This window comes from Zalophus californianus, chromosome 12 (genome assembly GCF_009762305.2).
Source record: "Zalophus californianus isolate mZalCal1 chromosome 12, mZalCal1.pri.v2, whole genome shotgun sequence".
NCBI classification, from domain to species: Eukaryota; Metazoa; Chordata; class Mammalia; order Carnivora; family Otariidae; genus Zalophus; species Zalophus californianus.
The window spans coordinates 99474883-99491640 of NC_045606.1; the positions used below are offsets into that span (position 1 = coordinate 99474883).

Sequence of the window (16758 nt, forward strand, 5' to 3'; positions counted from 1 at the left end):
GAGAGACAGAAAGGGGTTGAAGGTGGTTGAAATGATCAACTGAGGAAGAAAACAAAGCCTGGAACAGGCTAATGAGCCAAGAGCAAAAGGCATGGTCGGCATGGTCAGGGGTTTAGTAGGATTGAAGAGCAAGTATAGCGGGTGAGCTGGAGAGTTGAGAGGTTGTGGCCAGGGAGGGCATTATCAGATTCATGGAGTTGGAAGGCTTTGTAGAGGTCATTCTGGTCCAACCTCCTATTTGTTGTCAGAATTTTTTTTAATACACTTTTTGTTTCACAGCATTTTCAGTGACGAGGCAACCTGCTATTTTCTTGGAGAGATCTAGTTTCAAAAATTATTTATATAGGCCAGGGTTTGCCTGCCTGAAAATTCCATGTTGGTTCTAGTTCTGCCCTCTGGAGTAAACGCAGTATAATATGGAACAAGTCTGTTCTGCCTTCTGTTTTATAGCCATCAAATATTTGACAATAGCCATCATGTTTTCTCCATACTCAATATTCTCAGCTTTAATTAACTATTACTGAGTGGTGTGGTTGTGGTTTGTAAGCAGGGTGGTGGACAGGGCCAGAGCATATGTCATTAAAGGGTTTATCAGAGGGCAGCGAGTTCAGTGAAACCTGGAAAGATGTGATGCACTTTAGGCCTTTTCCAGAAATAGAGGGTACAGCAGCAACCTGAGCCCCTGGACAGTTGGCTCTAGGACCTAGCATCCCAGGGAATATGCCAGGTTGGTTCTCTATCCAGTTTCACTCATTCACTGTCTTACTTAATTCATCTCTGAACCACCAAAGCAATTCTCTTGGCTTTTGAGGCGGATGAGCTCCACAAAGATGAAGCTTATGCAGGCAGTATGAAAACTATATTTAGAGTCATCTCAGCTGGTTAACCAGTTAACCAGTCCTGCTTTGATTTTAGTTTGGATTAGGGCTCCTTCCAACACTCAATGTCTTGTCTCATCTCTCCACTGCATATAGACTTCTGAATGGGACTCTGAATGCCTTACATCCCTGCAGCCCCTTCCTCTTCCCACGCCGCCAGCAGCAAATGAGGCGCACCTGCAGACTGCAGCCATCTCCTTGTGGACCGTGGTGGCAGCCGTGCAGGCGATAGAGAGGAAGGTGGAGGTCCACAGCCGGCGACTCCTACACCTAGAAGGACGGACGGGGACAGCAGAGAAGAAGCTAGCCAGCTGTGAAAAGACAGTGGCTGATCTTGGGAACCAGCTGGAGGGCAAGTGGGCCGTGCTGGGGACCCTGCTGCAGGAGTACGGGCTGCTGCAGAGGCGACTGGAGAACTTGGAGAACCTGCTGAGGAACAGGAACTTCTGGATCCTGCGGCTGCCCCCGGGCATTAAAGGAGATCTCCCAAAGGTAATGCCCTCCCTTCTGGCTGGAAAGTGGTGCCACTAGTCCTTAGACGAGGAGGAAGGGATGGTGTTGGCCAATCAGGCTAAAGGAAAGATGAAGGTATTTTTTTGTTTCTCCATTTGGGAAGCATTTCATGTTCAATTTAGTGATGATTTGAAGTGTCAAACTTAAGTGCTCGCTTCGGCAGCACATATACTGAAGTGTCAAACTTAAGATTGGAAAACTCCAGTTCAAAGTTGACTACCTGGCAGATAGATTTTTTTCTCTTACGCTTTTTCCTACCCTTTGCCTCCAAGTCACTTTTTTCTTTGTTAACCTGCTTGCTTCAATCTTCGTGTGGAAACTAAATTAAATATCATTTAAATCAGCCTATTTGAATCTTTTGGTAGTTCTGGTGAAAAAGAGGAGGACAAGGGAAGAGCCATAGAGTAAAGGGTTAATAGAAGGGTTTGGGGCTCTGTAGATCCAGGATTGACATGTTCCTGTCCCTCAGCATCCTTTATAGAAGTGTGCTGTGGTGCTAGGGACCGGCTCTGCTGGAGGGAGTAGCCCATGAACTAAAAGAAGATAAACATCCTTTTTAAGCGCTGGAGTACAGCCTTGAGGCAGCTAGTTTCCTTGGGCACATACTGTTTGCTCCATATCTATATCCTGAAGGCACAGCATTGAACAATTCATACAGGCTTCCCTGGAGCTTAAATTTTAGTGGAGAAAGAAAGATAATAAATATAAACATACAAAGTAAATTCATGTAAGTGCGTAGATAAAAATAAAAGTGCTATTTGGTGATTTATTTTAGATGGGATTTCAGAGAAGCTATCAGAAAGGCGCTAATATTTAGGCTGAGATTGAATGACAGGAAGGACCCAGCTGTGAGAAGATCTGAGGAAGAGTTTTCTAGGCGGAAGAATGCCCAGTGCAAAGTCCTGAAGACACAAACAAACATGCAGCGCTCAGGGCAAGGGGAAAGGCCCATTAGTGGTGTGCGGTGAATAGATAGGCATATGCCTGGAGAAGTGGGTAGGAGACAGGTCATTCAGGGCAGTGTTTTTCAGCCCTGACTTTTTACATTTTGGTGGACATCAGAGCTAGAGATTCTGACTTAGTGGGTCCTGGACGGGGCCAAAACATTAATAATTCTTTTTTTTTTAAGATTTTATTTATTTCAGAGAAAGCATGCAAGCATGAGGCGGGGGTGGCAGGGGTGAGGGAGAAGCAGACTCCCCGCTGAGCAGGGAGCCCAATTCAGGGCTCGATCCCGGAACTCTGGGATCATGAACTGAGCTGAAGGCAGACACTTAACTGACAGCCACCCAGGCGCCCCAACATTAATAATTCTTACAGCTCCATAGTGGAGTCTGATATGCAATTGGGGCTGTGAGTCATTGATATAGGGGTCTGGAGACCAAGGTGAGGCATTGGTTTTATCTTGGGTGTGATGGAAAGAAATGGAAGGTTTTAAGCAGAGTTCTATCTGGTTTATATTTTGAACGAGTCACTTTGGCTGCTTTGTGGAGGACGGGTCCAGGTGGTAAGAACAGAAGCAGAGAGAACCAGTAGGCAGCTGTAACAGCGGGAGGGGTGAGAGTGGCTTGGGTGAGGGTAGCAGTGGAGGAGACGGACAGTGGACAGATTCAGGACGTTGGGTGGAATTGATGGGTAGGAGTCACTGATGGGAATTAGGGAATGAGGAACGAAGACAATGATCATTGTAAATTTACTGGGTGATAACTCACTTAGAACTTGTTGTTCTAAGTGCTTTGGTTATTTTCATAAGAACCCTGAGGGCACCAGGGTGGCTTAGTCAGTTAAGCGGCTGCCTTCCGCTCAGGTCATGATCCCAGGGGACTGGGATCGAGCCCCACATTGGGCTGCTTCTCCCTGTCCTCTGCCTGCCACTCCCCCTGCTTGTGTTCTCTCTCTCTCTCTCTCCCAAATAAATAAATAAATAAATAAATAAATAAATAAAATAAACTTAAAAAAAAAAAGAACCCTAACTCGCTCAAGATCATATAGTTTGGAAATACAAATAATAGAGTGGTATCATAACCCAGTTGGCTCCAGAGCATATGCTCTTACCCACCTTAGGTTTACTGACTGTTAGGCTTTTGGCTTGAAGAACCAGATGGATGGTGGTGGCATTTACTGAGATAGGGAATGTCTTGAGGAGTGGGAAGGAATGAGGACTTCTCTTTTGGCAGTATTAGGTTTGAGATGCCCGTGACACATTTAGGAGAGATGTTAAGTGGTCTCCGCAGCTCAAAGATGAGAAGTATCTGGCAGTCACTGGTGCACAGATCATATTGTTAAGTCATGAGACTGGAAGTCATTGCCTCAGGAGAGAAAGTGGAGAAACAGGAGGAAGAGCCCAAGGATCATGCTCCAGGAGCAGGCAGGGCCAGCAAAGGAGGCTGAAAAGGAGTGGCCATTGAGGTGGGAACAAGATGGGAAGGCATGTGGGGTCAGAGGTCAAGGAGAAAAGGCAATGAAGGAGCGAGTTGTCGTTTGGGTTGCGTGTTACTGAGAGATCTAGAAAGATGAGGACAGAGTATGATTTGGCAACACAGACCTAGCCGGTGACCTTGCCAAGAGTACTCTTGGCCCCATGCATGTGTGTCGGGGGGTGGGGGTGGGGGATAGAAATCTGAAAGGGGGCAGGTTGAAGAGTGAGTGGGAAGAGAGAACAATGACCGACATCTCTGTCCAGGATCACAGGGAGGGACATTAGTCCACATCTGACAGAGAACCTTCCCCAGTATGTCTCACTTGTGTGTCTGCAGCCTCTCCTGGAGTTCTGTGGGATAATTTAGACTTAGTATTTGCCATAAGATTAGCAGAAAAGGTAAATTAAAGTGTGTATCCATTGTCTTACCTGGATAAATGGATAACATTTAAACTCTTGGGGTGCATTTAAACTCCTGGGGCGCCTGGGTGGCACACGACTTGGTTTTGGCCCAGGTCATGCACCACCCAGGCGCCCCAGGAGTTTAAATGTCCCTCTGCCCCTCCCTCCCCAAATAAATAAATTCTTAAAAAGAAAAAAGTAAATTCTCCTTCTTAAACTCCAAAATCATATATAAAATAATGTGATTTTTCTTAAAGATTTCTTCTTGAAGTTAGAATATACTGAAGATATACTAGCTTTAAATATGGGAAGTAAATTTGTGATTTTGTTGAAAATGCTCTTATTCTGTCCTTACTTTTGAGGGCCAAGTTGAGAATAATTTCCCCACAGTTTTCTTACTAGTTTCAGTTTTTAAAATTGTGGTAAAATTGGGGCACCGGGGTGGCTCAGTTGGTTAAGCGTCTGCCTTCGGCTCAGGTCATGATCCTGGGGTCTAGGATCGAGTCCCACATCAGGCTCCCTGCTTAGTGGGGTGTCTGCTTCTCCCTCTTCCTCTGTCCGTAACCCCACTCATGCATGCTCTGTCTCTCTCTCTCTCTCTCTCTCTCTCAAATAAATAAAATCTTTTTAAAAAACCCTTTTAAATAGATGCACAGGGTGGCAGAGAAAACAGGCCAGCTTCCTGAAATTAACTTATTAATCAGTCAAATCCTTCACTTATGAATATATAACCTAGCATTACTCAGTATTAAAAAAAATTACAACACCAGGATGAACAAACACTATAAACTAGAAGAAACTACTACAAACTACAATCCTAGAAGAAAAAAAACACAGTGAACTAACAGACAAACCTCTAATACATATTCCCAGAGAAATTCAGATATTGCATCCATTTGAAAAAATTCAGGCTGCTTCAAAAGAGCTAGAAATAAATATTCTTGAAAATTAAATTATTAAAATAAAAATGAGAAAGGCTGGAAAGAAAGGTCAGGGAACTCTAAAAAGGTGAATAACAAGAAGGGAAAGTTAGAGACAAAGATGATGATCCATCTTTCCAGCAAGAAAAGGAGAAATGGGGATGAAATATTGTAAAAGTAGAATTATGGAAGAAAAGGTCCCAGAGCTGGAAAGACACCCATTTTCTGACTGAAAGCTCATACCAAGCATCTGACACAAATATTAAAAGACCTACCTCAGAAACAACCTCAACACCTTTTAGAAAAACAAGTACAAATGGAAGATGAAAACTTCTAGAGAGAAGAAAATAGACTTCTTACAAATGGATTTGGTATTTCTTTGGAATACCAAAATATTAATTTGGAATTGAGTTGGCCCTAAGGTTTTCATCAATGGCATTTGATGTTACGAGACAAAGGACGAATGCCCTTAAAGTTCTGAGAGAAACAGAATATTATTCAGCCTTAAAAAGGAAATGCTGACACACTCTAACATGGGTGAACCTGGAAGGGTGTTATGCTAAGTGAAATAAGCCAGTCACGAAAGGACAAAGATTTCACTTATATGAGGTCCCCAGAATAGTCAAATTTACAGAGACAGAAAGCAGAATGGTGGGTGCCAGGGGCTGGGACAAGAGGGCTGGGGTGAATGTTTCATGGGGACAGAGTTTCAGTTTGGGATGTTCTGGAGATGGACAGTGGTGATGGTCACACAGTAATGTGAATGGACTTCATGCTGCTAAACTATTATTAAACATGGCTAAAATGGTAAATTTTATGTTGTATTTATTTTACCACGATTTTTTAAAGAGATTTTATTTATTTGAGAGAGAGAGCAGGAGCGGGGGTTGGGGGGCAGAGGGAGAGGGAGAAGCAGGCTCCCTGCTAAGCAAGGAGCCCAACATGGGGCTTGATCCCAGGACCCTGAGATCATGACCTGAGTCGAAGACAGATGCTTAACTGACTGAGCCATCCAGGCGCCCCCCATGTGAGTCTGTTTAGCCAAAAGATCTTTCCTTTATAGGAGAGAGCTGTCTCCACTGATGCTAGATCTAGGTGGGCTTCACTTTGAGGTGCTGTGGCAAGGCGCAAATAGGGAGTGCAGGGGCCACCCAGAGGCCAGGAGTAAGGCAGTGCTGTGTTGTCAACACCCACCCTGGGACTGCATGCCGTCTCCAGGGAGGCTGTTCCATTTCCTTAGAGGTGACGTCTGCAGTGTTGGCCTTGGGGTCAATGCTGCTGCTTAGTCGCTTGGCCAGGCCTGCTGAGAAGAGTGTGGAGGGATCCCTGCTGTTCCGAAGACAGACCTTCAAACTGCAGTCTATAATCACTTTTATTCCTACTCCATGTCTCTGCCAGCTTTGAGCTTGGAATTCTCTGGATTCCTCAACTGTAGGCCCTCCTGTGCGTGGTCGCAGAGCTGCAGCTTCCTCATGTACCCTGGGCCCTCTGTGTCTCACTGAGAAGCTCATCAAAAACTCTGGTCCAGTGATGGCTGCTCCCCATTCTTGGCGCTGCTTTAGGTTTAGTCCCTGCTGATTTTATTTACTGGCATTTCAGTAGCACTCTGGGAGGGAAAGGAAATACATATATACTTAGTTCATAGTCTTGGCCCAGAAGCCCATCCTCCTTTATTTTTATCATTATTTTATCACATGTGTTTCTCTTGTAACATATCACAAATCTCTTGTGTAATGATGTTAGATGAAAATATGCTATTGAGGGGCGCCTGGGTGGCTCAGTTGGTTAAGTGACTGCCTTTGGCTCAGGTCATGATTCCAGGGTCCTGGGATCAAACCCCGCATCGGGCTCCCTGCTCGGCAGGGGGCCTGCTTCTCCCTCTCCCTCTGCCGCTTCCACTGCTTGTGCTCTCCTGCTCTCTCATTCTGTCAAATAAATAAAATCTTTGAAAAAGAAAAGAAAAGAAAATATGCTATTGGGTATCTACACTTGTTCCCACCCTGGCTTTAGATGCTGAGCAAAGTGTAAAGTGAATAATTATAGTTCTAGTCCCTAAGAAAATTTCTAGTTGGGGGCAAAAGAAATTCCACAAATGAAACAATTAGAAAATAAAGCCAGTTACCTCATAGTCTTGTATAGACCTTTGTTTCCTAATGGGTATGTTAAGTTTATGAAGATGAGTATGTATTTTTTTTTTTAAGATTTTATTTATTTAAGAGAGTGAGAGAGAACAAGCAGGGGGAGCAGCATAGGGAGAGGGAGAAGCAGGCTCCCTATGAGCAGGGAGCCCGATGTGGGACTCGATGGGATCATGACCTGAGCCAAGGGCAGACACTTAACCGACTGAGCCACCCAGGTGCCCCGAGTATGTATTCTTTTTATTGAATTTTTTAATTTTGGGAGAAAGAGTGTGTGTGTGTGTATAGTAGTTACCAAGAGTCTTTCTTGTTCTCTGATTTTTCTTTTTTCATAGCATCCAGTTTTATTTTATGGGTGGTGTTATATCTCTTAAATCTTTGTGGGGATACTAATTAGGAGGTGGTGGTGGTATGGTTTTGTTTTTTATGTTGCCTGGGTATTTTTGTTCTTTTTTTTTTTTAAAGATTTTATTTATTTATCTGAGAGAGAGAATGAGATAGAGAAAGAGAGCATAAGAGGGGGGAGGGTCCGAGGGAGAAGCAGACTCCCTGCTGAGCAGGGAGCCTGATGCGGGACTCGATCCCGGGACTCCAGGATCATGACCTGAGCCGAAGGCAGTCGCTTAACCAACTGAGCCACCCAGGCGTCCCAGTATTTTTGTTCTTTACACATTTTCCTCCCTCATTTTATTTTATTTATTTTTAAAAATATTTTATTTATTTGTCAGAGAGAGAGAGAGCACAAGCAGGGGGAGCAGTAGGCAGAGGGAGAAGCAGACTTCCTGCTGAGCAAGGAGCCCGATGCAGGACTTGATCCCAGGACCCTGGGATCATGACCTGAGCCGAAGGCAGACGTTTAACCAACTGAGCCACCCACGCATCCCTCCTCCCTCATTTCAGTCTTTATTGTTCATATGGCAGTCTTTTTTAACTGGTCATTGAGACTTAGTGCTTAGCTCTTATTTAAGAGTTTAACTATAGAAAGCTGTCCAGTGATAGGAGGGTGAGCTAGCCTTATGATGATGAGCAGCTAAACACCAGAATGAGGAGAGCGTTATACTAGGTGATAGTGTCCATACTAGGTACCTGGGGAGGCAACTCTTGTATTTCTTTACAGAAGAACCTTCTAGTTTTTGCCCAGGGAAAAGTACCTAGCTTTAGACAAAGCTATGCTGGAGGGTCGGGGTCTTCTGTTCTGCATATGACCATTCTCTACACGAAGCCTGAATTCCCACTAGGCAGGCTTCAGAATTCTCCTCTGAAAGTACTCTCCAGTCTTCTGTGCTTACATGTTTTCCTGTTCCCATCAAGCCTGTCTGTCTTTTAGGACTAGCCAGAGACCCACCTCTTCTAGACTCATCCCAGCCCCATTATAGCTTGGTATCCAAAATTTCTGGTCCACGTCTTTAATTTGAATATAATTATGTGCTTATTTTGGGCACAAACCATTTTTTTATAATCTTGATAATTGCATAAGCCTTGTACTTAGTGGATAGTCAGAATATGTTGTATTATGTGAATTAAATACCGCTTTGCATTTGTGCCTATCTATGAGGGACTGTTTACAAGTAATATCCTCCAATCTCCCAAAACTCGGAGCCCTAAAGTTTATTACCATTCTCCCTGAAAACATCTTCTACTCCTGGAGGTTGGATCTGTGCCTTAAGTTTTTCCTATGTCCTTCTAGCAACTCACACAGTTTTTTGTGACAAGTAGGTACTCAGATAAACTGAATGGCTGAATTGCAGCAGGAGGGACTAACCCCAGTGTGATTATAATTTCAGGTGCCTGTGACATTTGATGATATCTCCATCTACTTTTCCACTCCGGAGTGGGAAAAATTAGAAGAATGGCAAAAGGAACTTTACAAGAATATCATGAAGGGCAACTACGAGTCTCTCATCTCCATGGGTGAGGCCACGCTGTCACCTTTTGAATGAGGTGACCACAGCACTAAGGGGACTTTGCACAGGCCCTTGTCCTCCAGCTGTCCTCATTTTCACTCTGTCCTCACACACTTCACATTCTGATCCCAAACCAAAGATTTCCAGTTTACCCTTGCTAAATGGAAAAATCATAATCTCTCCTTCTACCAATATGCAGGACAGAGAATGCAGCTCAGAGTTCTGGCTGGGCCAGCAGGGTGGTTTCCATGGGTGTCCTTCACCTTGAAAGGGCCTTGTTCTCCACCTTGAGGCACACTGTCCCTGTCCCTCGGTGAAAATAGCAGGCGAGCAGTGCTAACGAGGCATGTGTGCCTTCCCACACGTTACCTCTCAGGTGCTTTCCGAAGAGGTAGCGTCCATCCAGGAGGTGAATGGATGGACCCAAGTGATAGAGATTCTGAAAAGAACCCCTTGGGACTGTGGACCTCAAAGCCTATAGCTAAGCCTTAATGGCAATTCATTGTCATCCTCATTGATCTCTTGGTCATCCCCTCTTTCCCTTCTTCCTCTCCTAGATTATGCCATGAATCAACCTGATGTCTTATCTCAGATTCAGCCGGAAGGAGAACATAATACAGAGGAGCAGGCAGGACCAGAGGAAAGTGAGATTCCCACAGACCCCAGTGAAGGTAAGTAGCAGAAGAGATTATCCACTCCTTGTCTCCCTTTCCTGGTCAGAGACAGTGGCTCAGACCTGAGTAAGCAGGGCTTGGGGCTTCCAGAGCCTCTCCATGCTAAAGCAGCTAGGAGAGAGTACTTAGAGATTGCTGGTCCTTTGCCTTCTTCCGTCAGTACCACGAATTTGAGGGCTGTTAATGGTATTTCATGACAAAGTTATGAGACTTAATTATTTAATAAAATGAACATGTCCTTAGATGGCAGGGGAAGCAATTATGCTCATATGAGGGGAAGTGGCTTCAGTGAGTGTACACCTGGTTGTTCAGAAATGCTGGGGGTGGGCTGGGAGTCCGCACGGTCCCTCAGAGATGCACTGAACCAGCAGAGCCCGAGGATGTCCACCTGGGCCAAGTGGATTTTGCCTGGTTTGGGAGCCAGCCAGCATTAATGAACTCTCCCTCATTTATTTGGTTGGTAGCTGCTTCATATAGTGTGGGAAGGACTGCTCACCCAAGTCCAGTTGTATTTTCTCTGCTGTCCCACCTCTACTCTCAGAAAAAGCTCATCATTTTGTTCTTTGCTGGACAGAAAGCTCACAAAAAGTTCATCCTTCAGACATCTCTATTAGATGAACCTTTCTTACAACCTACCTCCTCTCCTGTACACTGTTATTTTTTTTCTAACATTTTATTATGAAAATTTCCAAACAGAAAAGTTGAAATAATTTTACAGTGAACACCTAGATACCTGCTACCTGGATTCTACCACTAATATTACTCCGTTAGCACATACTTATCCATCTCTGCATCCCTGTCAATCCATCCTCTTTTCATTGTATTTCCAAAGCAATAAAGATATTAATACATTTCCCATTAATAGTTCAGCATGAATATCATTAACCTAGAGTTCACTGTTTTTTTTTTTTTTTGAGGTAAATTTTACATACAGTGAACCTTTCAGATCTTAACATTCTCTGACTTTGGAGGAATGCATGTATCTGCCACACATTTTTTTTTTTAAGATTTTTAAAATTTATTTATTTTTAAAGATTTTATTTATTTGAGAGCGAGAATGAGAGATAGAGAGCACGAGAGGGAAGAGGGTCAGAGGGAGAAGCAGACTCCCTGCTGAGCAGGGAGCCCGATGTGGAACTGGATCCCGGGACTCCAGGATCATGATCTGAGCCGAAGGCAGTCACTTAACCAACTGAGCCACCCAGGCACCCTAAAATTTATTTATTTGACAGAGAGCACAAGCAGGGGGAGCGGGAGAGGGAGAAGCACCCCGACACGTATTATTTTTTAAGAATGTGTCGGGGAGGGGCACCTGGGTGGCTCAGTCGGTTAAGTGTCTACCTTTGGCTCAGGTCATGATCCCAGGGTCCTGGAATTGAGCCCCACGTTGGGCTCCCTGCTCAGCGCGGTGTCTGCTTTTCCCTCTCCCTCTGCCTGCCGCTCCCCCAGCTTGTGCTCTCCTGCTTGTGTTCCCTCTCTCACTGTCTCTCTCTCTCTGTCAAATAGATAAATAGAATCTTAAAAATAATAATAGGAAAGAAAAAAGGTAAGACAAAATTTTTTTAAAAAGTAGTTTCTATACGCAAAGAATCAATTTTTTTTTTTTTGCTTTTCAGCAAGCATCTTCTCTAAAACATCATAGTTTTAAAAAATCAATTTTCACATACTGTGTAATTTGTTGTTAGACTGGTGTGTTTATGTTGGAATATTGATATAATTTTAGAAACCTTAATTTTCTTAAAATACATTTGGATTTTATCCATATTTCTTATAAAGTCCATAATCTATTCTCATATTTCATTCTGGAGCTTTAGAAGAGCTGTGCATTATAATTAAATATATAGGTAGAATGGGTAGAATGGATTTGAGCATAGTAATGGTACCATGTGACACCCTTTCCTTTTATGTCCAAATATCTTGGAATTAATTTTACATTCTGTCTCTATCCCCATCATCTGAATCAGATGAAGGGAAAGAAAAATTATTATATCTCCCTAGGGAATAGTCATTGATGCCTACTGTCTTAGATAAAATTGCATACAATTAGTGGAGAATAGTAGTGAATGGGAGAACACAAAAAAATATAATCTTGAGATTTTCTGGAATTCTTTTTTTTAAAGATTTTATTTATTTATTTGACAGAGAGAGACACAGCAAGAGAGGGAACACAAGCAGGGGAGTGGGAGAGGGAGAAGCAGGCCTCCTGCGGAGCAGGGAGCCCCATGTAGGGCTCGATCCCAGGACCCTGGGATCATGACCTGAGCCAAAGGCAGACACCCAACGACTGAGCCACCCAGGCACCCCTGGAATTCTTCTTTAACTGTATCACCAGGGCCTCATGCAGACCAGCTGTGTGTGGGGCCACTGTTTGATCGCTTATAGTTTGAATATTGAACTACCAAGTTTTTAGAATTCTTTGGAGAAAAACTTGACCCAGGAAGTTCTAATGGAATAATTACTGAAATCCCATTATCTTTGTCTTTCTTCTGGTTCAGAAGCCATAAACTCACGCCAAGATTGTAGAATGACCCGGCAGGAAAGCAAATTCATTTCTAAATCTTGCAGTCGTGGGGAGACTTTGGGATCATTGTTTCATGTGCATTTCCATGATCCCTTATTTGCGTCTGTTCACTCTGGTCCAGCAAGGCCATCTTTTCCTAAACAAAGCCAGTAATTAAGGCATATCCCAATATGATAATCCTTTTATTTTAGCTTATCCTATTTGAAAACAAGAATCATCCTGGGAATGACAAAACTTTGAGGTTTTAACTCACTACACAAATACTTAACAGATTCACCTGGCAATGTTTTAGTCCCACACCTGTTTCACAGAAAATTTCAAAAGAAAGTTTTTATATTTTTACCAATGGTTGTTCCATGTGTCAAGTATTGTTTGTTGTCTGCTTAAAAAGTCCAATCTCAGCACCATTTTAACTCAGTTTATACCTTTGTACATATCCCAGAACCTCAAGGTTCCAGCTTCTTTTCAGACAGCATGGGTCCTTACCTGTTTAAAATATACACAGACACACACACACAAAATCAGATTTCCTCATAGTTAAAATGACATTCAACCAGTGTAGACATTAAATTTTTATATTTTCTTGTGATCAGCTTTTCTATTTTTTTTTTAAGATTTTTATTTATTTTAGAGAGAAAGCTCGAGCAGGGGAAGGGGCAGAGGGAGAAAATCTCAAGCAGACTTCCTGCTGAGTGCAGAGCCCTACGCAAGGCTTGATCTCATGACCCTGAGGTCATGACCTGAGCCAAAACCGAGTCAGAAGCTCAACCAACTGAGCCACCCAGGCACCCCTCAGCTTTTCTATTTTTAACTTCCTCTCAAATCTAGAACCTCAGCATTTTTCCATTTCCTCCTCTCTGATTAGTATTCAGTTTTTTTCTATTCTCTGGCTTTTTCCAAAGCCTGCTACTGGTAGGAACCCATGATTTTACTTTCATTCTGTGTTTCTGTGAGTATCCACTGTTGGGGTTCTTTAGGCCTGTGAGGGATGTGCTTTGAAAGCTGTTGTGTCCTGACCAGCAGTTGCCATTTTCTGTCACCATGCAGGTGTCTGTATCAGGCCATCACAGTATTCAAGTTCTCCTGCTCCTTTCATTTCACTTCCAAAAGGTCCTCAGGCTATCTTCCCACCACTCCCACCAAATTATAGCAGACACTGCAGTATGCTGTGCATTCTATGACGTAGTGCCAAGCCCCAATTATTTAATCAAATCAATATTTCCTTAGCTGTACTGATGTAGTGAAATGACCAGAGGAACTTTTAGCATCATTATTCAACAGGAAGGGTTAGCTTCCTGGGATTTCCCAAGTTCAGTGAAGTCATACTTAGCCAGTGGGTTCTAATAACAACAGCCGTTAACATTTCTGGAGAACTGGGTTGTTTTTTTACTGTTCCATAGCTTTTATGGTTGGCTGCTGACTAATGTAACAAAGATTGGAAAGAATCCAAATACCCATCAATAGGGCACTCTTGAATAAATAATGGTACCACTACATAGTGCGGCTATAAAAAGGAATGAGAAAGATCGCTATGCTGCTAGACGCATGCCTGGAATATATTGTCAAGTAAGAAACTGGGATACAGAATCGTTTGAGTAGTATGCCGTATAAAGAGGAAAAACATGAAGATGTATATACATATTTGCTTCTATTTTTACAAAGATCAATGGAAAATTAAAACAAAAACCAGTAAGAGTGGCTACCTATACAAGGAGAGAGAGATTTGAGATGGAAACTAGTCCTCTCTGAATGTATCTTATTTTATAGTTTTGATTTCGGAACCTTATAAATATTTTACAAAATTTAAAAAACAAAAATTTTTAGGGGCGCCTGGGTGGCTTAGTTGGTTAAGCGACTGCCTTCGGCTCAGGTCATGATCCTGGAGTCCCGGGATCGAGTCCCACATCAGGCTCCCTGCTCAGTGGAGGGTCTGCTTCTCCCTCTGACCCTCTTCCCTCTCATGCTCTCTGTCTCTCATTCTTTCTCTCTCAAATAAAATCTTTAAAAAAAATAACCAAAATTTTTAAAAATCAGGCACAGGCTGAAATAATTACTGTATGATATATGTGTAACATAAATACGTAGAATAGATTTCTTCCAACTGACTAAAACAATATTTTAACTATATATCCCTAGAGGGATAGATCCTGAAGACTGAAACACAAAATAATCTTAAATTGAGTTCATATTTTTGTTTATAATATTGGTATTATTTTGACACAAGTATTCAGATAAAGCAAAGATTATGTTAATGTCATCAGGAACCAAAATTTTCAGGGTTAGGGAGAAAAGATACAAGTATAAAATCAAAGGACTTAATTAAAACCCTGTAATCTTAAATATGAATCATAAATATTAATATAAACTCATGACACTTTTTCTAAAAGATATGTATTTTAATAGCTCTGTTCACGGAAAGGAGCTAGAAGCAACAACAACCTATGAGCAGTTAGCATCCTTATCATCCGGATTGCGTTCCCTAAATTCCATTTCTCAGATCAGTGATTGTGTGCATGGAGCAGGAAATGTACAGGATGCGCCTGGGATAGTCTGTCACACCAGAAATGAAGGAAACTACATATTTGATGATGTGAAAAGACAGAGCTGCTCTGAAGAGGCTCCTGCTGGCCAAAGAAGGGACAGTTTGAGCAATGGACTGAAACTCATCAGATAGATAACATTCTATGAGTTCATAATGCTAAACCAAAAGAAAAAAAAGTCATTTGAATGACATTTGGAGGTTTCTAGAGCACTAACTCATTCAGAAAATTAATGAGAATCAATTATGCATTTTAAAAGTCTCATAGTTTTAATGACTAGAAAGTTCCTCCTCTGGATATCTGCGAGAAGATCCTTTTCCTCAAACCCAGTCTGTCCCCTCCTTATATTTTCTCTTTATATATGTGTGAGTATAAAATCTGGGAGAAAAGAAAGAAAAGGTTGGACTGTGTTTAATACATTTCATCCTGGAGTTTAAAGTCAGGAGTCGGTAAGGCAACCTGCCGCGCGTGCCAAAACCTGTGTCTCCCCAGTCTCCCTATACAACCTGCCAGTCTTTCGGGCCTCAGTCTTGTCAAACCTCATATTTCTGCTTTGGGCACACCTTTAGATTTCAGTGGTCTCTCCCTGATTTAAAAGGCATTGGGCAAAAACAGTGAGTTCTGCCTATCTGCTACCCATAAAACCAGAACCTGCCTACAATTTGAATTTACTCTCCGCACCTTGTCAGCTTACCAGCTTGTCCTTTTAGGTCAAAAAAAGGCTACCTAGGCCTTGGCTGGGATAGCTCGCACAGCTGTTTCTGCACTGACCAAATGAGCCATGTTATGTGCAAAGCCTTGAAAGGCTGTTCTTTTTTCTTTCCAAAAGAACTCCGCCTTACCCCGCCGCCGCTAGGCCTGAGGGACTCACAAAGACTGTTCTCCCCTCTCCTGGGGGTTCAGGAAACAATGAGCTGTATCATTTAATAAGCAGAACTAATATGATCTTTTAGAGCCCAGAATTGGGAACCTGAAAAGTATGTTTCTAAGGAGTCAGATCTGTGTTTAAACGGACATGACTTTGTAATTCTGGGGATGTCTTTGTTTTTTAATTAACATCTAAGAAAAATTTTTTTGGTCAATCTTAGTTTTTTCTTTTTTCCTGCTATATTTTAAAGCAGACCTTTGATAATAATGGAGTTTCATCATAAATACTTCCTTACTGACAATGTATTTAACCTCTGAAATGGAGAAAATAGTCCCTCTCTACTGAAATGGAGAAAAGAGTCCCAGCTTCATTATTTCAGGAACGACTTTTTTTTTTTAAGATTTTATTTATTTATTTGAGAGAGAGAGAATGAGAGAGAGCACGAGAGGGAAGAGGGTCAGAGGGAGAAGCAGACTCCCTGCTGAGCAGGGAGCCCGATGTGGGACTCCATCCCGGGACTCCAGGATCATGGCCTGAGCCAAAGGAAAATGAAAGGCACCGCTAATTCTAGATGCATGTCTAGAATTAGACATGGCGTCCTCTCCAAAATAAAAACTGTGATTTGTTTTAAAATGAAAACAGTCACTGAAGTTGAGTATATCAAGTAAAAATACATTAAATCTGGCTTCATTTTGAACTGCTTCTCAGATGTATGCCTTTTTTTTAAAGGCTGGTTCAGTTTTGGTTTTGTAATCAGAGGTAAATATTTGGGCAAGACAGTGTTCAACAAGCCAATATGATCATTTTCTCTTTCTGAGTCAAGCCCTGAAAGCCATTCTCTTTTTCCTCCAAATAGAGCCTGGAATTTCAACATCAGATATTCTGTCTTGGATCAAACAAGAGGAAGAGCCCCAGGTTGGGGCCCCACAGGAGACCAAGGAGAGCGACATGCACAAGGGTGCCTATGCTGGTGAGTGAGGA

The 16758-nt window shown here is 42.5% G+C and overlaps 1 protein-coding gene across 3 annotated transcripts in view; it reads left to right on the forward strand.

Annotated features, from left to right (window-relative positions):
• The window catches only part of ZNF398 (zinc finger protein 398), a 28881-nt gene that overhangs the window by 2291 nt on the left and 9832 nt on the right, over positions 1 to 16758 (forward strand). For all 3 annotated transcript variants that reach the window (XR_003516662.2, XR_003516663.2, XM_027575041.1), the window contains exons 2-5: positions 975 to 1370; positions 9055 to 9181; positions 9732 to 9845; positions 16634 to 16747. Coding sequence is in view for 1 of the 3 variants with exons in the window: in XM_027575041.1 (XP_027430842.1) it covers positions 975 to 1370; positions 9055 to 9181; positions 9732 to 9845; positions 16634 to 16747 (751 nt within the window). In the remaining 2 variants the exon portion in view is untranslated. The remainder of the gene's footprint in view (positions 1 to 974; positions 1371 to 9054; positions 9182 to 9731; positions 9846 to 16633; positions 16748 to 16758) is intronic.